We start from the raw sequence: 20,243 nt of genomic DNA, 5'->3' as shown, positions 1-20,243 counted from the left end.
CATCTTTAAATAGCATAAAACATGTTCTCTTTGAAGTGTTCATAAACATAAGATAAATCATCTTATCATACACAGTAGTGTATACCTATAACCTCAGGACTCAATACTTCAGCAGAGATAGCTCAGAGGTTAAGAGCATTAGTTGTTTTTCCAGAGGTCCTGAGTTCCATTCCCACAACCATATGGTGGCTCACAACCATCTATAATGTAGTCTAATGCTCTCTTCTGGCATGTAGGCGTACATTCAAGCAGACCATTGTATACATAATAAATAAATAAATCCTCAAAAAAATACTTAGGCAGAGACAGTAGATTAGGAGTTGGAGGTTTCGATAGCTGACTTTCACTGTCAACATGATTTAACTTAGAGTCACTATGGAAACACACCTCTAGTACATCCAAGAAGTTTTAACTGAGCTAGAAAGACCTATACTGAGTGTTAGCAATGCCATTCCATGGGCTGGGATTAGACTGAATAAAAGAAAAAAGTGGGCTGAGTACCACATATTCATCCCTCTTTGTTTCCTGACTACAGATGCGGCGTGACCAGCTGCCTCATACACCTCCTACTGATGGAGCCTTCCATGACATTATCCAAATCAAACACAATGAAAATATTTGTACCACCCACTGACAAGAACTGATGAAGTTTCCTACTCAAGGCTTAGATGTCATCTACACTGGGCTAAACCTGAGACTAGACTCGTTCTGACATCTTTCCCAAGCAGCACTGGCTCTCCCTAGAGTTTTGAACTGTGTTGCCCTATCTTTGCACTGTCATCTTTAAGGACCTTTCTCTTTCACAAATGTTCCTATTTCCTATGGCCCATTTCTTTCATTTCGATGACTGTCATTTTGATGGACCATATTCATCAAAATAAAACAATGCTAAAATTTTAAAGAAAAAGTACAAGACCACAATTATTTTTGAGAATTCACATTTTCTTAAAATATCTGAATTTCAGCCATGTGTTGTGGAGTACATCTGCAATTCTAGCACTATGAAAGACAAAGCAGGAGGATTGCACATGCTGAAGATCAGCCTGAAGCTGAGGTTAAGGCTAGAGGATCAAGAGTTTTAGGGTAGCCTGGGCTACAGAGCAGGATTCTGACTCAAAAATAAAAATAATTGATTTACTATTATTTTCCTCTATAAAATATTGTCTTCAAATTGCTTTATTTTATTTAATGACTATGCCTACATACTACAGCAATTCTTCAAATATCAAGTAAGCCTTGGTTAGGAACTCATATAAAAGAGGAAAGGACGAAGAGCTGAATGGGAGCCAAACGTAAACAAAGACCTTAATCTATCAAACCCATTGTTTTGGGAAAGTCTGATTCTGGCTAACTGTTCTTAACTGAAGTAAGCCAACTTAGGATACAGTTTATTGTGTTTAAAAGCTCGCCCTGAGAAAGATTTGGGGTTACACTGCGATCTTGAACACCTAGTGTAGTCGCTAGCTGACAAATGAAGTTTTCTAGGCTTATACCCCTGCCCAAGTACTCTTTTGTGGTGAACATCCCACAACATTTTCTAAAACATTTTCTAGCTCCAAAATCTAGAAATACAAAGTTGAGGGGAAAAGAGTCTGAAAGGATATAGAATTATGAAGTAAATGGCCCTGGAGCTTTTATAAGATCAACATACCAATACAGCCATCAGTTTGTATTTTCAATTCTCATTCTCTTGGTGATCACTTCACTTTCATAATGACATTTATTTAGACTTCAGCTGTCTCTGTTTGCCTCTTTCTCTCTCCCTCTCTGCCTTCCCCTACCATCTTGTTTTTCAAGACAGGGTTTTTTTGAGTAGCCCTGGTTGTCCTCAGAGTCACAGAGATGTGCCTGCTTATGCCTCTGGAATGCTGGGATTAAGGTGTGAGCTACCACTGCCCAGTCAGATATATTCCAAGTAATATAACCAAAGGCTGTATTATTATGGAGCATTCGTTTTATTTTAATTTAAATAAAGAATATAAACAGGATAAACAAAAAGATAAATACTGAAGAAAAATAAAGTGGAATATGCATATGCAATTCTGAATAAATTAGGAGAGACGATGGAAAAAAGTTTCACCAACATGACTGCCTGTCCCAGGACACCAGACATGGCAACGTGGACAACAGAAAGACCACCTCAACCAGACACAAAGAACTATAGGCAACTAAGGAATGCATAAAGTGGAAGAAATAATCCACCCCAGAGAAGAGCACACCAATGGCTCAGTCCTGAAAACACTGATACAGGTAAAATTATACAGATGGAATTAATGTACTGGAATTAATGGAATGGAATTAATGTATATGCATATATATATGAGGTTCAGAAGAAGGAAAGGGAAGGAGGAAATGATGTGATTATTATATTATAATCTCAATAATAAAAGAAAAAACTTAATAGTAGCCATATCAGAAAAAAATACTAGTAAAAAGCCAAACAAACAAACAAGCAAACCAAAACAAAATAAAAAACCAACTTAACTAGAAAAGGGAAATAAGTAGGATGATTCTAAAGAATACAACAATTTCACCATTTCTTCTCAGACAGCTATGACAACAAATATATTAATAAGAATTTTTTAATCCAGTACGTAGGGACTGGAGCTGTAGCTCAGCTGGGCAACCACTGGCCCAGCACTCAGGAAGTCCTGGGTACAACCCCCACCCTGCACCACATCAACTGGATTTGGTGGTGCCCATCTGTAATTTAGGAAGAGGCCAGAGAACTAGAAGTTCCAGATCAGCCTCAGTTACATAGCTAGAAGTAGGTCTGACCTACATCAGACTGTGGCTTTAAAAGATGAAAGGAAGAGAGGGAAGGAGAAAAAAAGAGAAGGAGAATGAAGGAGGAAAGCCAGTATGTGATTACACTCCAACAAATGATGGTATTAAAATTTTAATTTGTTATATTCCAAAAGTAGTATATAGACGTTATCTTTAATGCTGGAAAAAATTAAAAAGTGGCATGAGGCCCCATTTGATTATACCAATAAACTCTAAATGAAAAAATACCAAAATAGACCCAGCAAAATTCCAGTCTCCAAATGAAACACCACGAAGGACTAGCTGACACTGGGGGAAAAAAGTTTACCTTGTCCAGAGCGGCTTTGTCGAGAATCTACACTTGACTGTCTTCGATCCGGTGGTTCCTCGCTTCCTCCATCTGCATTATATTAAAAACAGCATAAACAGATAATGAGTTTGACATAACTCCAGTGACATCTGTATCATAAAACTACGAAGTGTATCACTTGTTTTCATTTCTTATAATTAGAGTTATTAAAATATTGGATTTCTCTATGTAAGTCCGTGGCTCTTGCCCTTATTCTCAAAGAAGGATTTACACTCACATCCAAAGCCAGTACTGCAGATACTAGTGCTTTTTCCCCTCCCCCATACATACACGTGAAGGAATGAAGGAATTTTATTGATTACAAAGTTCAAAGTATCCTAACTTAGAAGTCCTGACCTGAAACAATGAAAGATAACTACTTGCCTAAAATAAGCCAAATAATTTTAAGTACTGTGTGCTTTACTATAGTAAAATCACATTTACATGTTTCATAAAACATTGAAAAATAAACCTGCTATTGATTCGATTAAAAAAAAAACCTGGTACCTGCGAGTGATTCAATAAGAGAGAAAAGCAGACAAATCTTAAGGATATTTTACCCATATTTTAAATTATATGGAAATATTCATTTCATTATCTGTATTTTCATTTTTAAAGAAACAAGAATATACCTCTTCATACAATTTTCAAAAAGATACAACAAAGTTAAGCTCATAAATAATTATATTTTGTTATACAGAAACAAAATGATTCATCACATATAAAGCACAAAAATGAAGTTAATAGGTTAAGAATTTCAGAAAGCATATGTAAAGTTAAAAAAAAAACAAAACAGTCTAAAATCCAGGTTTCATGGCACATGTCTATGCTTCCAGGAAACAGGAGACTGATGCCGACGGGATGTAGAGACACTGACTGTTTTAGGTAAACCTGGACATTGTGAGAGTACCAGGTCAGCCTGAGTTAAACAAAAAATCAGACTAAACAAAGCTAAAGGTTTAACATGATAGTCTAAACTTATGAATTTCTTTTCACTTCAATCAAATTTAAAATGTAATAAAGATTCAGCAACTTATTTTATCTTATACAACCACTTATTTCTAACTTAATAGAAATAAGAAGTAACAACTATAAACAGATTTTTAAAATCACTACTCAGAGCTAAGTATAGTGGCGCACAACTGTAATCCCAGAACTCGAGGAGGCAGAGGCAGGTGGGATCTCTATGAGTTCAAGGCCAGCCTGGTCTACAAAGTGTGTTCAGGACAGCAAAGGCTACACACAGAAACCCTGTCTTGGCAGGGGATGGAGGGGGAGAAACAGAGTATATTTACCCTAAGTAACACTTAATAGTAATTAAATGAATATATAACAGGCATATTTATCAATGTTTGTTCTTTTGCAAAGGACTTATGTAGTTGGTACCATGAAGATCAGCATCAATTAATTGATTTCATGGATACATTTAATTGTAAATACAGAAAATATATATAAGACCATTATGAATTGGCAATTTAACATTCTGCTGTTAGCAAGATTTTTAAAATAATTCAGCAAATCAAAAGATACTTCAACAGAAAGCTAAATTTTTGTCAGTGTGCAAATATTTTTAAAATAAAACCCAGTTCAAATATCAAAATGCCTGATAGACATGCTTAAAAAAAATAATGCTAGTTGAAATAAAAGGTTAAGAATCCTTCCTTTAAGCCAGATAGTGGTGGTGGTGGTGTGGTGGTGCACGCCTTTAACACCAGCACTCGGGATGCAGAGTGTTTTGAGGCCAGCCTTGTCTACAGAGTAAGTTCCAGGACAGCCAGGGATATACAGAGAAACCTTGTCCCTGAAAACCAACGAATCTCTCCTTTAAGATAAGACAAAAATCTTGAAACAAAACGGTCCCTACACAGTATTATTCCAGAATGAGTTAGCTGTCTTAGATCAAATTAAAACTCAAATTCTTGAGTTTTAAAACAGTGTTAGAAGCTGTTATACAGGCAGCAAAAGGAAAAGTCAACAACGGTTCTTCCCAGCTTTAGACCTTGCATACTACAATACCAACTTGCTAGACAAGAGGTGCTTACCACTGCAAGAATGGCACAGTTATTATGGGCGCAACCGGCAGATTGATGACTAAACCTTAAACCCACTCTGTAGGAGGGAGTTCATGTGTTAACATGGTCAAAGGCCCAGGGCTGGCTAAGTCCTAGGCACTAGGGAACATTTGTTATTATTATTTTGCCACATGAACACATTTGACTTCTTTAATATTTATGGTTTTGTCCATAGAGTAATGCTGCCTTCAGCCTTAATCAAAGTAATTTCTCTTTACAACAAACATCTGTTTAAACAAGTGGAGTGGCTAAAATCAAGTGATTGTAACATGTTCAGCATTGAACAGGTACTTATCCAAGACCCCTCCAAGGCCCAGGAACATAAAAAGAGGGGGTAGAAAACATGTAGGAACCAAACAACAGAGAAGAGAGCCATGAAGCACTCACTTCAGGGCGTGACAACAAAGGTACTTATAAACTCCCAACAGCTGGTGGTGCCGCTAAAAGGCTGTATAAGACTGAGCCAGGAAAAAAATGTCAGCTGTAGACAGAATAGGGGCCCATGGGCTCCCACCGTATCCAGGAAGCTAAAAGCAGTAGAGGACTGCTGGATCCTGGAAAGTCACTGTTTCAGTCATCTGGCCTTTGGTTAGTTACTCATGCTCCATGGGGATAGGCTCACACCCATGCCTGACCTAAGTGAGTCTGGTTAAAACCAGTAGGTCACAAAGCAAAGTAAAAACAAACAAAAAGAAATACAAGTGGGCTGGGTTTGGGGGGCATAGGGTGAAGAACTGATGGGATAAGAAGTTAAGAGAAGATGAAGAGATGAATGTGTTATAGACATGTGTAAAAATGTCAAAGGATGGATTATTTAATAACTAAAAAGAATCTTTTAAAATTCTAATTATCTTTAATAAAATGTGTATTTTTATTATTTTTAACCCTCTAGGAATTCTTCTACCTCAGATGGTCATGAATTAATATCCAATGTGCCGACATATCATAAAGATTTTTTGTTTAACTTGTATTTCTCTTATTAATAGTAAAACGGGCTGGGATGATGGCTAAGTAAGGCTCTTGCTGCACCAGACAAAGGACCTGTATGCCCTGAATCCACACAGAAGCCTGGTAAACGTCCTACTAACTCTAGCAGTGATCAGGCAGAGGAATGCCAACCCTGAGGGCTCAGTGACCAGCTAGCCTAGCTAAAGCAGTGATCTTCCAGTTAGACAGCTGCTGAAAAAAAGTGAGGCAGAGAAGCAACTGAAGAAGACGCCTTAATATTTGGCCTCCTTAGCTGCACAGGTAGGTGAGTGAGTGAGTGTGCATGTGCACTCTCTTCTAAAAATAGCAACTTACAAAGGTAAATTTATTTAATAAAAAACTAGTGAAGCTGAATACATTTCACATGCTCAGCGAAACACAATCGCTAAGTGACATCCCCAGCCCATTGTCATATCCTCTAATCTTTGTAAGTCTTGAAACTGCTGTTTCACTTTTCTCAGATTGATTTCTAGACTTTTGTTTTTAATTGTTAACAGATTGATTAATCGTGACTGGGTATGAATTTTCTTACATTTTTTCTGTTTAAGGTTCAGTCAGTTTCTTTTGATAAATATGACAAATATTCAGCCATTGTTTAAATACTGTTTTGTCATCATATTTCTATTTCTCTTCTTTTCGAGCTACAGTGGCACAAATGCTGACCTTTTGTTTCTGTCTTCTATATCTCTGAGGCTCCCCATTGTTTATTTGTTTCTCTTTAGATCTTAATAATTTATATTTAGATGCTTTCAAGGTCATAGATTCCTGCTTTGCCTCTATTCTGTTAATGACTTTACCAAGTATATTTTTTCCTTTGGATATTCTATTTTAGTCCTAAAGTTTTTATTAGATTCCTTTTGGTGTCTTCTATTTTCTCATTAAATTTTTATCTTTCTATTTATTTTGAGAAGGATCATATAATTGTTATCCAAACATTTTTTATAATAGACATCTTTGCCCAGTAATTTCACTGACTCACCCTGGTATTAACATCTATCATCTTTTCCCTTACACACTGATATTTCGTAGTTCTACATACATCCATTTTATATGTATTGTTTAGGTTATATCTGGTCAATCTCAATATTGTAAATTATGATTTTTGGAGTCTTCTTTAATCCATTGGGAAATGCCTGCTCCAATTTTTAAAGCTTTTATTCACAATTCTACTCTCACCTGTCTTGCCTATATGCCACCCAGTGGTTGGTCTGTGTTCTGGTCAGTGATCTCCTGGATCTCTGGTATGATAATGAGGGCGAGATCTATACTGTAAAGGTCAGGTGTGAATTCTGGTGTTTATGATGCTCTGAGCTCCTTTTCCTGAGGTGTCCTGCTCTACAGTCTTTTCAGTATTTTCCTGTGTCCTGGTACTGGAAAACTGGCTACAGTAACAGCTCCACTAATAGAGAATCTATGAACTACTTGATAGTCTTGACTTTTAAATAATAATCATATAAAAGTTCAAAAAGCCACAAGAAAACACAATCAGCAGTAAGTTCCTTCTGAAGCTATAAGTATGCTCATGAGATTTACACATTATTGGTAAACTGACTGTGTAAAAGTTAATAACATTTATAACCATGTCAGTGAATAGTTATATGGTTGTAAACTATGATAATAATAATATGAGAAGTTAAAGTATATATTATTTATGTGTTATCAGCATATTATCAGCTTAAAATAGACTAAAAAAGTAAGCAAACAGAGAAAAGAAAGAAATCAAAGAATATCCAGAGAAAAACCAAAACCAAAACCAAAACAAGAAATATCAATTTACAGCAAGTTAGACAAAAGCACAGAGAACAAAGTCTGTGGGCAGCACCTAAAGTGCAGACAGCAGAAGCAGTCCTGAGGTCAGAGTCATCAACCTATACGATGACTCCATCTTAAGTCCATACTGAATTGAATTGGGTTCCCAAACCCTTTGGGGCCACACATGTCTTCTGTGTTAACTCTGGTATGAAAACAGAAGAAAAATCACTTTGAAAATATATCCTCTTCTCCCCACCTCCACCTCTCAAAGCATCCATATGAGAGCCATACAATGAAGAACAATGTGAGATTCATCATGCTCTTCAGACAGGTTTGCAATTTTTCAATCACAAATCATTTTATTCTGGAGTTTTCCATGTACAGAACATATGAGACCATGGGCAACTGAAACAGTGGAAAGTAAGCCATGGATAAGGAAAGACTGCTGTATTAGGCTATCTTAATAAACTAAGAAATACTTTAAAATAAATTTGAATGTCTTCAACATAAAGGAATAATATGTAACTGTTATACACTATTTTATAATAAAGGCTATAATCCTTATTCTTCCCAAGTTAAAACCAAATTAAAATTTCATTCTATTAGGTTTTCTTTTAAAATTAAATGATATGACTGATTCATATAGTTCTATTATAAAACAATCGTAAGGACCTGTCCATACAAATTGGTTGGGTCAAAGTACAGCATTTTCTTAAAAGCACAAAATGTAAATAATATGAGCCTGGAAATTTCTAACAGATCAGTTAGACAATATGGTGTAAGGTGCGGCCTTTAGAACTTTGCCCAACTTCCCCTGCAAAAAATTACAGAGAACTGTGAGAAGGTAAGAGCTGTGGAGCGAAAATTCTGAAACCTTCCAAAACTTATACTAGATAGTAACAAAGAAATTAGATAACAAAACTCCTGATGGACAAGAATTATAGCACTGGTGAGCAAGGTGTGCTATAACACGAAGCACACATACACACATGCAGGCACACGTACTGGTTTCCAGCACCCAGTGTCAACTGGTTCACAATAAACTCTAACTCCAGGGGACCTAACGTCTTCTGACCGCGATAAGCAACTTCACTCATGTGCATATATCTACATGCAAACACACAAATATATATAATTTTTAAAATGTTAAATGTAAGAGGGAAAATGAGCCCAGAAAATCTTAGGGGACTGCCACGATATTTTTAACATCATACACACATGCACACATATGTACACCCCAAAGCATAAAGCTATTTGGAGTTAAAAAACAACCATGACATGCTTCCTTATAAATATACAAATTTTAGATAATCAGAAAATTGTTAATCAGTATAGTAAGTTAAATCCAGTAATAATCTACAAATAGTATAAACCAATGTCTTCGATATTAAGACACACTACTAATAGACTTTCTATTCCCATTAACTCATAGAGGAAAATACTAAGAATCAGCTGCATAGGATATGGTTTTTACCTGAGGGATATGTAAACACAAAAACCATCTTAGGAAAAAATAGGAATATCCAATATTTAGTGATTTTCTATGATAACAATCAAGTTATAGAGACTTGTAATAAGAAAATGACTGGGGTGGAGCAATAGCTCAGCACCATTGTACTTCCTGAGGGCCCAGGTTCAATCCCCAGCAACTACATGGTGGCTTACTATGTATATAACTCCAGTCTCATGGGCAAAACATCCTTTTATTGAAAGATGGCACAAATGAATTTCCTCCTCTTATACAGACTTTCAGGATAACTGTCAAGAAGAATAAGTATTCCTTCCTCCACACTACAGCACAGCGCACACACCTGTAAAGTACACTACTGCAGTGATTCCAGGGCAACAAGTAATATCTGATGATCGCACTGTCGCAGAGTCTACGAGTTATTTATATGATCACAAGATAGACTGGACTGTAAGACAGCCAAATTGTGCCTTTGAAAACCCTTTCATTTTCATCTTGATAGTTTTATATCTAGTATTCGGTACGTACTTTTTAAATTGTTGAATTATTTTTATAAGCCAGGTCTAAAATTAACACATTCATATATAAAGGCAAGCTCAAGAAAAAACAAAATAAAACAGTAAGTGGTATAGATATGGTTTGGAACAGTTTAAGGAATCTAGTGTTCATCTATTCAAACAACTCCTACGAAAATAAAACACGTCTTCCATACTAATCTCAACTGTTTTTCACTACGAATTTTCCTATTGAATCCCAAGCCCATCTAAAACTAGGTTATTCATTTATTCATTTACTTATGCTATTAAGAGTTTGGACCCAGGGCCTAAGCATGTACTCTTATCACTGAACTACACCCTGAGTCTTTAAGTTAGCTCTTAAAAACATTTTCTACAGACCATTTCCTTTGTTTTTTGTTTGTTTGTTTAATATTTTATTAATTTATTCATATTATATCTCAATTGTTATCCCATCCCTTGTATCCTCCCATTCCTCCCTCCCTCCCACTTTCCCCCTACTCCCCTCCCCTATGACTGTGACTGAGGGGGACCGCCTCCCGCTGTACATGCTCATAGGGTATCAAGTCTCTTCTTGGTAGCCTGCTATCCTTCTTCTGAGTGTAACTAGGCCTCCCCATCCAGGGGACATGGTCTTAAATGGGGCACCAGAGTTCGCATGAAAGTCAGACCCCGCGCTCCACTCAATGGTGGAGAATGTCCTGTCCTACAGACCATTTTCTACAGTATCTTCCCTCTAAAGAAAAAGAACAGATTGGGGGTTTTTTTTTGTTTTGTTTTGTTTTGTTTTTGGTTCTTCGAGACAGGGTTTCTCTGTGTACCTTGGCTGTCCTGGACTCGTTTTGTAGACTAGGCTGGCCTTGAACTCACAGAGATTCACTTGCCTCTGCCTCCTGAGCGTGTGTGCCACCACCACCCAGTGGACACATTCTATACCAAATAATAAACTAATTAACATAATGCACCTATACTATAGCCAATTCTTTTTATAAATGTGCTATATTTTCAAAGCTTGCCCAAATATAAAGATGTCAAGGTTCTTACAGACCCAGTTTAAAAGCTGTTTTTTTGTTTTTTGTTTTTTTAAGATTTTAAGTAACAACCAAGTATGATGGCTGTTACACAGAAAAACTCTGTCTCAAAACACCTTAAAAAAAAAAAAGGAAAAAAGGATTTTAAGTAACTTGTTTGCAATGAGTTAGTTGTAAATCTGAAATTGCCTAAAATATCAAATATATTCCAGAACAATTTGATCTGCAGCACAAGAAAAGTTCTATTAAACTCAGAATATTTTGATTCTGAAGCTGGAGATAAGTATCAATGATGATGACTAATAACTTGAAAACAGAATAGATTTGCTAACTGTAAATGAAGTAACCACAATAATAATATCAGTATCTTAAAAATAGGTAACTGCTTTCAAGGCACACAATGAATATGTAAAATACCCGGCCTAACACTGAACAAAGTAAACAGAGTACAGTGTTAAATCAAAGTTATCGTGTGTGTGTGTGTGTGTGTGTGTGTGTGCGCGCGCTTATCCTATAAACCACTCACTTAGTTCCCTGTGTAATCATCTGTTACAGTTAATGAATTGACAGGCTATGTTAAGGTCTATATTTTATTTAGATTAGTTTTGGGGGGGGTGGTTTGGTTGTTGTTGTTGGTTTGGTTTTTCAAGACAGGGTTTCTCTGTGTAGCCTTGACTGTTCTGGACTCACTTTGTAGACCAGGTTGGCCTTGAACTCACAGCGATCCACCTGCCTCTGCCTCCCGAGTGCTGGGATTAAAGGTGCCTAGATTAGTTTTTATCTAGTGTCTCCTTTGTGTTATAGAATGCTCTACTACTTTCAGACATCATATCTCTGTAGACTCTAGGATTAACCCTTTCTTAGACTTTACTTACGGCAATCTTCATGGTATTGAGGACTACTGATCACTTGAGGAATGTCCCTTGGCTTGAGTTTTCTGATGTCCTCCTCATGTTATAATGAGGTGTTAAGTTTTGGGAAGGCGCCACATGTTAGGTCCCAAGGACACCCAGGACACAAAGCTAATGTGCTCCACACATGTACACCATTCAATCTGCACCAAACCCTATGAAATATAAACAACTTCTCACTCTTAACAGATTACTATCGTAAAGTGCAGAATCCAGAATTTAGAACTCTCTCCTCCATACACTCAAATCCATTACTCTTACTGAGGAACCCCTATTCATCTATTTTACTATAAATTGAAAAGGCCTGTCTATGTGTTAGAAATCAGTTCAGGGTCTCGGCAAAAAGAATCACCCCAATTAAAGTATCTCAGCAAGGCAAACTCACCAAAGCTGAAGAGCAAGCACACAGGGGCAGGAACTTCAGTGGTCTTTGTGTAAACAAAAGTTTTACCAGGGAGAGGGGATTAAAACATTTGAATAAAAGTTTTACAAGGTGGGGTGATGTAAAGATTTGAAATCTTTGTTGTAAATAAATGTTTTACAGTGCTTGACAGAACAGAAAAGACTAACGTTTAATGTTTCTTAGAAATAAAAAGGTCTCTGGCGCTATCTCAGAGAACTGGGCATAGGGCTTCCTCTAGACCCATCTATTCCACTCCTTGGAATACACCCAGAAGATGCTCCAGCACACAACAAGGACATATGCTCAACCATATTCATAGTGGCCTTATTCATAATAGCCAGAACCTGGAAGCAGCCTAAATGTCCCTCAGTAGAAGAATGGATAAAGAAACTGTGGTACACTTACACTATGGAATACTACTCAAGTATTAAAAACAAGGAATTCCCAAAATTTGTGGACAAATGGATTGAACTAGAAATGATCACAATGAGTGAGTTAATCCAGAAGCAGAAAGACTCAAATGGTATATACTCACTTATATCTGGACACTAGCCCAAGGGGCAGGTCCCATGAAAGTCTTTACTTACTCGGAAAGTGGGATAGAAGTGAGGCCATCCTATTGGGACTCTAGGTGAGAGAAGCATGGGAGAATGGGGAAATAGAAAGATCCAGAGGATCCTAGAAACCTACAAGAAGATCATTATGACGGGCAGATCTGGACCCAGGGGTTCTGCTCAAAATATGGCACCAACCAAGGACAATATGTGTAGTGACCATCAAACCCCTACCCAGATCTAGCCAATAGACAGGACATTCTCCACAGTTGAGTGGAGAGTGGGGACTGACTTTCACACGAACTCTGGTGCCCCATATTTGATTATGTCCCTTGGATGGGGAGGCCTGGCGGCACTCAGAGGAAGGATAGCAGGCTACCAAGAAGAGACTTGATACCTTCTGAGCATACACAGGGGGAGGAGGTCCCCCTCAGTCAGAGTCATAGGGGAGGGGAATAGGGTGAAAGTGCGAGGGAGAGAGAAATGGAAGGATACAAGGGATTGGATAGCAATTGAGATGTAATATGAATGAATTAATTTTTAAAAAGGAAAAAAATTTTAAAGAAATAAAAAGGTCATTTTCTAATCTCACTTGAATATACTAATTATTCTTCAAAATTGTAATATCCAAACATGAACTTCTCTCCTGCTTGCTCCTTCAAACCCAACTCTATCACAGCTCTCCACTTCAATGAATTCAATACTGAAATCTCGATGAACACTTTGATTAGATTAAAAAGCATCTATGACCAGTAAAGCATGCCTACGAACACTGCTGCGGGGATATTTCCAAAAAGGATTAGCTATAGGGTGAAAGAGCTACCTTAAATAAGAGTGTCTCCATCCCATAGGCTAGGGACGCAGACACAATAAAGGAGGGTGGTCCGGTAATGCAGGTTTCCCAGCTGTAACACCATGAGCTGCTCTGCTCTGCCATGCCAGACTTGAAACACATAAACCAGCATTTCTCAACCTGGGTAACGAACGACCCTTTTGGGGGTCAAATGACCCTTTCACAGGGGTCACATATCAGATATCCTGCATATCAGATATTTACATTATAATTTGTTACTAGCAAAATTACAGTTATGAAGTAGCAATGAAAACAATTTTATGGTTAAGGGTCACCACAACACGAAGAACTGTATTAGGAAAGTTGGGAATCACTGGTCTAAACTAAGCAAAATAAATCTTTCCACTCGTAAATTGTTTCTCTCAGGTATTTTGCTAAGATGCTGAAAAGCTTGATACACTCACCAAATTCTGATCCCCTGCCTTACATTATTTATGTGTTTATTATTTTTTTTAAAGATTAACTTATTTTGTATACAGTGCTTTGCCTGCATGTACACCTGCATGTCAGAAAAGGGCACAGATCTTATTATAGATGGTTGTCAGCCACCATGTGGTTGCTGGGAATTGAACCCAGGTCCTCTGGATGAGCAGTCAGTGCTCTTAACCTCTGAGCCATCTCTCCAGGCTCTTATAGTTTATTTTTTAATTAAACATATTTTTATAAATTCCTCGAAAGTTTCATACAATATATTTTGACCATATTTACCCCTAACGTTTCCCATACCTACACTCACCTCCCTACAATAATACTGCTTTTTATGCTGCCCATATACTCATGTTGCGAGGCCATTCACTAGCGTGTGGTCAGCCTACCAGGAACCACACCCTTAAAGAAAACTGACTCTCCCTTCCCCAGAAGTTATCAACTGCTTACAGCTCCTCAGGTAGGGATAGCAGGTTCATGGATACAAAGTTGACAGGCTTGATTTTGTGCAATCACAGCTGCTGTGAGCTCCTGAGTACAATGGTCCTGTCCTCCCCTAACTCGGGTTCTTACAATCCTTCTGTCTTCTCTTCCATGATGATCCTTAAGCCGTGTGTGTGTGTGTGTGTGTGTGTGTGTGTGTGTGTGTGTGTGTGTTGGAGGGTGGAGGGGAGGGTTAATACAGATGTCCCATTTGTGGCTGAGCACTCTACTAACGCTTATTCTCTGCAGTTTAACCGAGAATGTCTGTTTTAACCATCATTCACAGCACAAAGAAACTTCCTTATGAAATCTGGACACTGCATTAGAGAGAATGAATTTGGAAGGCAGTCTGATATGGTGTCCATTTAGCAGAATAGAAGTAATAAGCTCACCCCTGTGAGCTCCCCGACCATGGGTTCTTGGTTAGATTATAGGTTTATAGTTTCTTCCTGTGGAAGCAGTTCGGTTACTCCAATAACATTTGTGCCACTATTAAACCATGAACAAATCTTGGCACACCAGTTCTTATGGTAGTACACAGTTGGGTAAGGCCACTGATTTTTCTCTCAGCTGACTTTAGAACACCTTCTGGTACTATGCAAGCTGGCTAGCAGAGAGGAAGCTTCCTGGTTAGGACCAACTTTATTTCTCCATCCTGTGACCAAAGTGCGTGCTATCTTCAGCAAAAAACTCTTACCATAAAGTTCTAGTGGGTAACCAAGGGCAGCGGTATAGCCTGTATTGTTTTGGGGTCTCCAAGACACTTCTCACCAACAACTTAAGGGGGGTTATCCCACATGTGATACTAGGCTTTTTATTTACCAACCTATATCTTCCAGGGAGAGCATTATCTCCTTCTTTATTTAGGAAAACACACACACACACACACACACACACACACACACGCGTTATCTCCTAGACATCTCTTGAATCTATCTGTTCCCATTTCTAACCTGCATCCATTCCTTATTCATTCTTTCAAGACACAGATGTAAACATAGAGTCTAGCTTAATAATTATTTAGAATGTAGATTGAACAGTCACATCATTTAACACTTACACTGCTTGACAGATCTTCCATCAGAAAAGGAATAAATTCTTATACAGCTCAGTTTCATTTATATTCCCAGAAACTTCTCTCCCAATTCCCTCCATTCTAAGACTATCATGAGTTCTTCTTACTTTGTTTATTATTCTGAAATTTATAAACAATACCCTCAAAAACTACCTGAGCATTAGAATTGTACAATGTCAATGACAGCTAACAAGAGATTTTATTGCTTAGTTAAATGTTATTGCCTTACTTGTAGTAGAAAGCCTTTTGTTTTTAAGCTGTAAAAAAAACTATATATTTCTCTTTGATAAAATTATTCATTTATGGTCAAAAACATCTGAGCTCATCATCTTACTTTATAACTTCCTCCTTCAACAAATGCTATCTTAATTGCAAATTTACAGTACTAATCCTTGCCAGTCATTTTGCTTTTTAGCTTGTGACACTTGCAGCCAGCTGCCTTCAGCCCAACTTTATTAGTATAGTAGATAAGTTAGAAAATAACACAAAATGGAACCTACATGATAGTTGATACTTACAGAAAAAACATGTGTCAGAAGTTCCTTTCAAAATATACTTTATTTTATGATACTTGGCTATTTCCTTTCAATATAATGTCTTTATTTAGATACTGATCCTGGCTTACAGTAATTGCCCCTCTCCCAGATTCTATACACTTAATCTATTACTGTTTAAATATAAGAATTTTCCCTAGACATGGTGGTGCACACCTTTAACCTAAGCACTGAGGAGGCAGAAGTAGGTGGATCTCTGTGAATTCCAGGCCAGCTTGGTATACAGAGTGAGTTCCAGGACAGCCAGGGATACATAGAGAAACCTGTCTCAGAAAAACAAAACAAAAACAAAAACAAAAAAATATTTTTCAAGTTGTAATAAGCTACAGAAATGTTTTAAATATTTTCTGTTAACATAAGAAGGCTACATATTTGGTACTGTGATTTAAGCTACAGTCCAGCAAACCATCCAGCCAATAATAAACACATGAAAGCTAATACATTATTCCCCCATCTCAAGGGTATTTCTGTAATAGCCAGGAGAGGGCAAGAATTCTCCAACTGTTTTTTACCTACAGCATCCTGTTCTTTGAATATCAATTATAGCGTGCTTTTATTAAACACCACAGAAATCTTAGGATGGCAAATAATTAATGCAGTTTTAAGATAACGGGGAATGGTGGGACTGAACAGTTTCTGTTACTATCCTGTTCTTCAAACTTTCCACCATGTGCTCTGTGCTCTTCTCCCAGCAAGCCCCACTCATCCATACTTCAAGATTATGCTACTTGTTAACCCATTCTATCACCTGGAGATGTTTTTGGGGAGTCTTCAGTCAATAAATGATGCTATCCAGAAAGTTCGTTAATTTGTTAAGTCATAACACTCAGTAACAACAAGGGAGGGAGCTGTTTGCTGATAAGGACAAAAGCCTGCAGGACAATACATATCCAAAGAAAACAATTAAGCAGGGGCCTCAGCACCCTCCATTTCTACTTTAACCCCTCCTTATCTCCAAGTCATTTCTACTTTCACTGTGATGCTAGCTAACCACCCAGGCTGCTGTGGAAGCCTCTGGTTAAAAAGGATTTCAAGGCTGCTGTTTCTCACGGGGAACCAATCAGATTTCTTTGTTTCATCTGCAACATTCCATCAGGGTTATATAACACTTGAATACATGAAACATTCTAATTATACAGTATGTTTCACTCTATAGTTAACCATTTACTGTCATAAAATTTGCACGTAAAAATACTATATTTTTCTATTTGTTGCACAACAAACATAAGCTCAGAAATATACTACAGATTTGTGTGTGTGTGTGTGTGTGTGTGTGTGTGTGTGTGTGTGTGTGTGTGTTTTAATTTCTGAGGCAACAGAATTAATTCACTGTCTGAAAGAAACTGTTCTTGAGAGTACATAATAAGTGCACTCTGCAGACTACTAAGATTAATGCTGATTCCGTATTATTTCTGTCTACAGTAAGGGGGTGAGGTAATCTAACACAGTGGCAGACAGCCATACAGTTGTTAATTCTAATCACATACCAAATGTCTTTAACTATGGAATAAAACATTATAAATAGATTTAAAAATCAGTCTGACTGCATTGCAATTGTTTAACATCACGTAAAAATCAAGTGTTTAAAATGTTTCAACAAATATCTGCTCAAATAAGAAAATCTGAGCTTAGACTATTTTACCCTCAATACCTCAAAATAATACACCAGCAGCACTGTTGTTACCTACGTGAGCAGAATCTTCGCAATACACTCATCAGGGAATCTCACATTCTTCCTCTCAGCCAGAGAAAATGCTACACAAGTAAAATACTGATTTTCTGTGCTAGTAAAACAACTCAAATGTTTAAAACATCTAAAGCTACAGCTAATGAATATAGTATATTTCTCCTTTTTACAACTCAAAAGCCACCCCACGGATGATGGCCACAAATCAGCACAGGATTAAAATAGTACCCAAAGCATAAAAACAGAATAATCTATTGGGTGTGGCTTAAGAAAACATATCTTGTCTCAACTGGACAGCTCCTCTGTTTCAGGAGCTACAGAAACCCAAGCACACACAGACAAAGCAAAGTGCTTCTGGAAGGGGGTGGGAACTAAGCCTCCATGATTTTTAGTGCTTAATGTTCAACTGTTTCTACAGTGTGCCTCTAACACAACAGTATCTTGAGATACCTCAAGAAGCCAAGGAAAGTGAATTTTACTTGTCCAGCTTCCTCTCCTTTATTTCATGCTCACTGTCATCATGGCCGTTCTTACAAACATTTTGCTTTCACAGAAGAGGTGATCATTTAAGTCATGACTATGTGCAATGCGAACTCACTGCATTACAGTCATCAATAAAATATGAAGTGCCAACTCGAGTGCTCATCCTACTGATGTTTCCCCTATCTCACTGGAGAATGATTTCTTCTATTATAAAATGAACAATATAAGGAAAGAAACATTGGCAAGAGCTCAAACAAATATGCAGCAGAGAAAATACAAAACCAATTAAATGTTTACTTAAAAACAAAGCCAAGCTAATACCAGTAGGGAAAAAAAAAACCCTTTCATAACACATATCTATATACATACCATCCAGCCACATACATTTTTAAAAACAAAGCTGTTCATAAGCTACTATGTATGCATTTACTAATGTTATACATACAATATACCAGAGCCTCATATAAAGAGGGCATACAGATTTCACAACTGTAACAGTTTCATTCTTAAATGGCCATCATCAAATATTAAAACAGCCACGGAAATCTGACGTGCTGATCTCTGCCTAAGCCTCTAGACTTGTAAAGCAATCTCTTCTCTGATCAGTGTAGCAGACCCACCTCTGAATCATACTGATGGTCATTTTCCCCCAAGTCCTGAACGTGCTGCACCATTTTGTTTGTCTTCAGGACAGTAGAGAAATCGGCAGAACAGCATTGAAGGCGTGCACTGGAGTCAGCAGAGTCAGTGCCAGCCTCCTACTGCAGCCTGTATATTGAACGCACTCAAACCCACAGGTGCCTACGTAAAATCCTCTAGCGGCAGCCTGCAATTCAGTGTTTCCTTCAGCAGTAAATCTGTATGTTACCTCCACTGTGCTTTAACCCAACAAATGACAGAATGCACAACAACGTGACACTTTTGAAAAAGATCTTACATAAAATGCTCACACTGTCTCTAGTAAAGTAAAATATATATATATATGACAAAAAAAAATCACAAAGACCAAAAGGATATCACTTAAAGGGAAATGCCTTTCAAATATTTCTAAGTTTCAAACTCACCCATTTTTTCAAGAAAAAACATTAAAAACTAGCACATTGTACATCCTCTTATGAATAGCATATAAAATAATTTTCATATACCTTAATTCTATTATATACACCTGTATAAACAGGAATACTTCTACCCATATTTGTTCAACAAATTATTTATTAGAAGAAAAAGGCAGTCAATTTAAGAAAACCAATGCTCAATGAATGACAGGCAAATCAAGAGACGGAGACTAAGTTTTTTTCATATCAACTTCAAATGCATACACTGTCATCCTACCAGAACAATACAATTCGAAAAGTAGGAGGGGAAAAACCTTAGCAACAATGAAGTCTAACGCCTTTGTTTTTCAGATGAATGAAGACGGACCAGAGATTAAAGCTAACGTGCCTTTCTCAAGGTCACACAGCTATCCATTACCAGAACCTGCCCTTCGAAATATATCTTCTAATGAATAATAACTACTGGAACACATGCAAGCTTTAATAGTAACATGAACACTCCTATGACCCTTAAGCAAAGTAAGTCCATGGCTTCAAACAAACAAAAACATTATAAAACACAAATATCCAAGCTCAAATGGTTTCACAAGACAACTATACCAAACATTTAAAGAAACAGCAACAATTCCACAAAATTTCTTCCAGATGATGGAAGAGGAAATACCTCTAACTCCTTTTGAGGACAAAATTACTTAGAAAATTACTCAGATAAAAGCATTACCCAGAAAAAGACCAATATTCCTTATTGTCTTAATTAGGGTTTCTGTTACTGCACTGAAACACCATGCAAGTTGGGGAGGAAAGGGTTTATTTGGCTTA

The 20,243-nt window shown here is 37.3% G+C and overlaps 1 protein-coding gene across 11 annotated transcripts in view; it reads right to left on the bottom strand.

The window, feature by feature from the left end:
• Positions 1-20,243, bottom strand: part of TANC2 (tetratricopeptide repeat, ankyrin repeat and coiled-coil containing 2) — a gene marked incomplete at its 3' end in the record, with an annotated part of 287,236 nt that overhangs the window by 208,398 nt on the left and 58,595 nt on the right. For all 11 annotated transcript variants that reach the window (XM_084748481.1, XM_084748489.1, XM_084748486.1 and 8 more), the window contains exon 3: positions 3,095-3,166. In XM_084748481.1, coding sequence (XP_084604607.1) covers positions 3,095-3,166 — 72 coding nt within the window. The remainder of the gene's footprint in view (positions 1-3,094; positions 3,167-20,243) is intronic.

This window comes from Acomys minous (assembly GCF_964271855.1).
Source record: "Acomys minous genome assembly, chromosome: 12".
In the NCBI taxonomy this organism is placed as follows: Eukaryota; Metazoa; Chordata; class Mammalia; order Rodentia; family Muridae; genus Acomys; species Acomys minous.
Note: the sequence above shows the minus strand (reverse complement) of the source record. Positions and strands in the feature narration are given on the sequence as shown.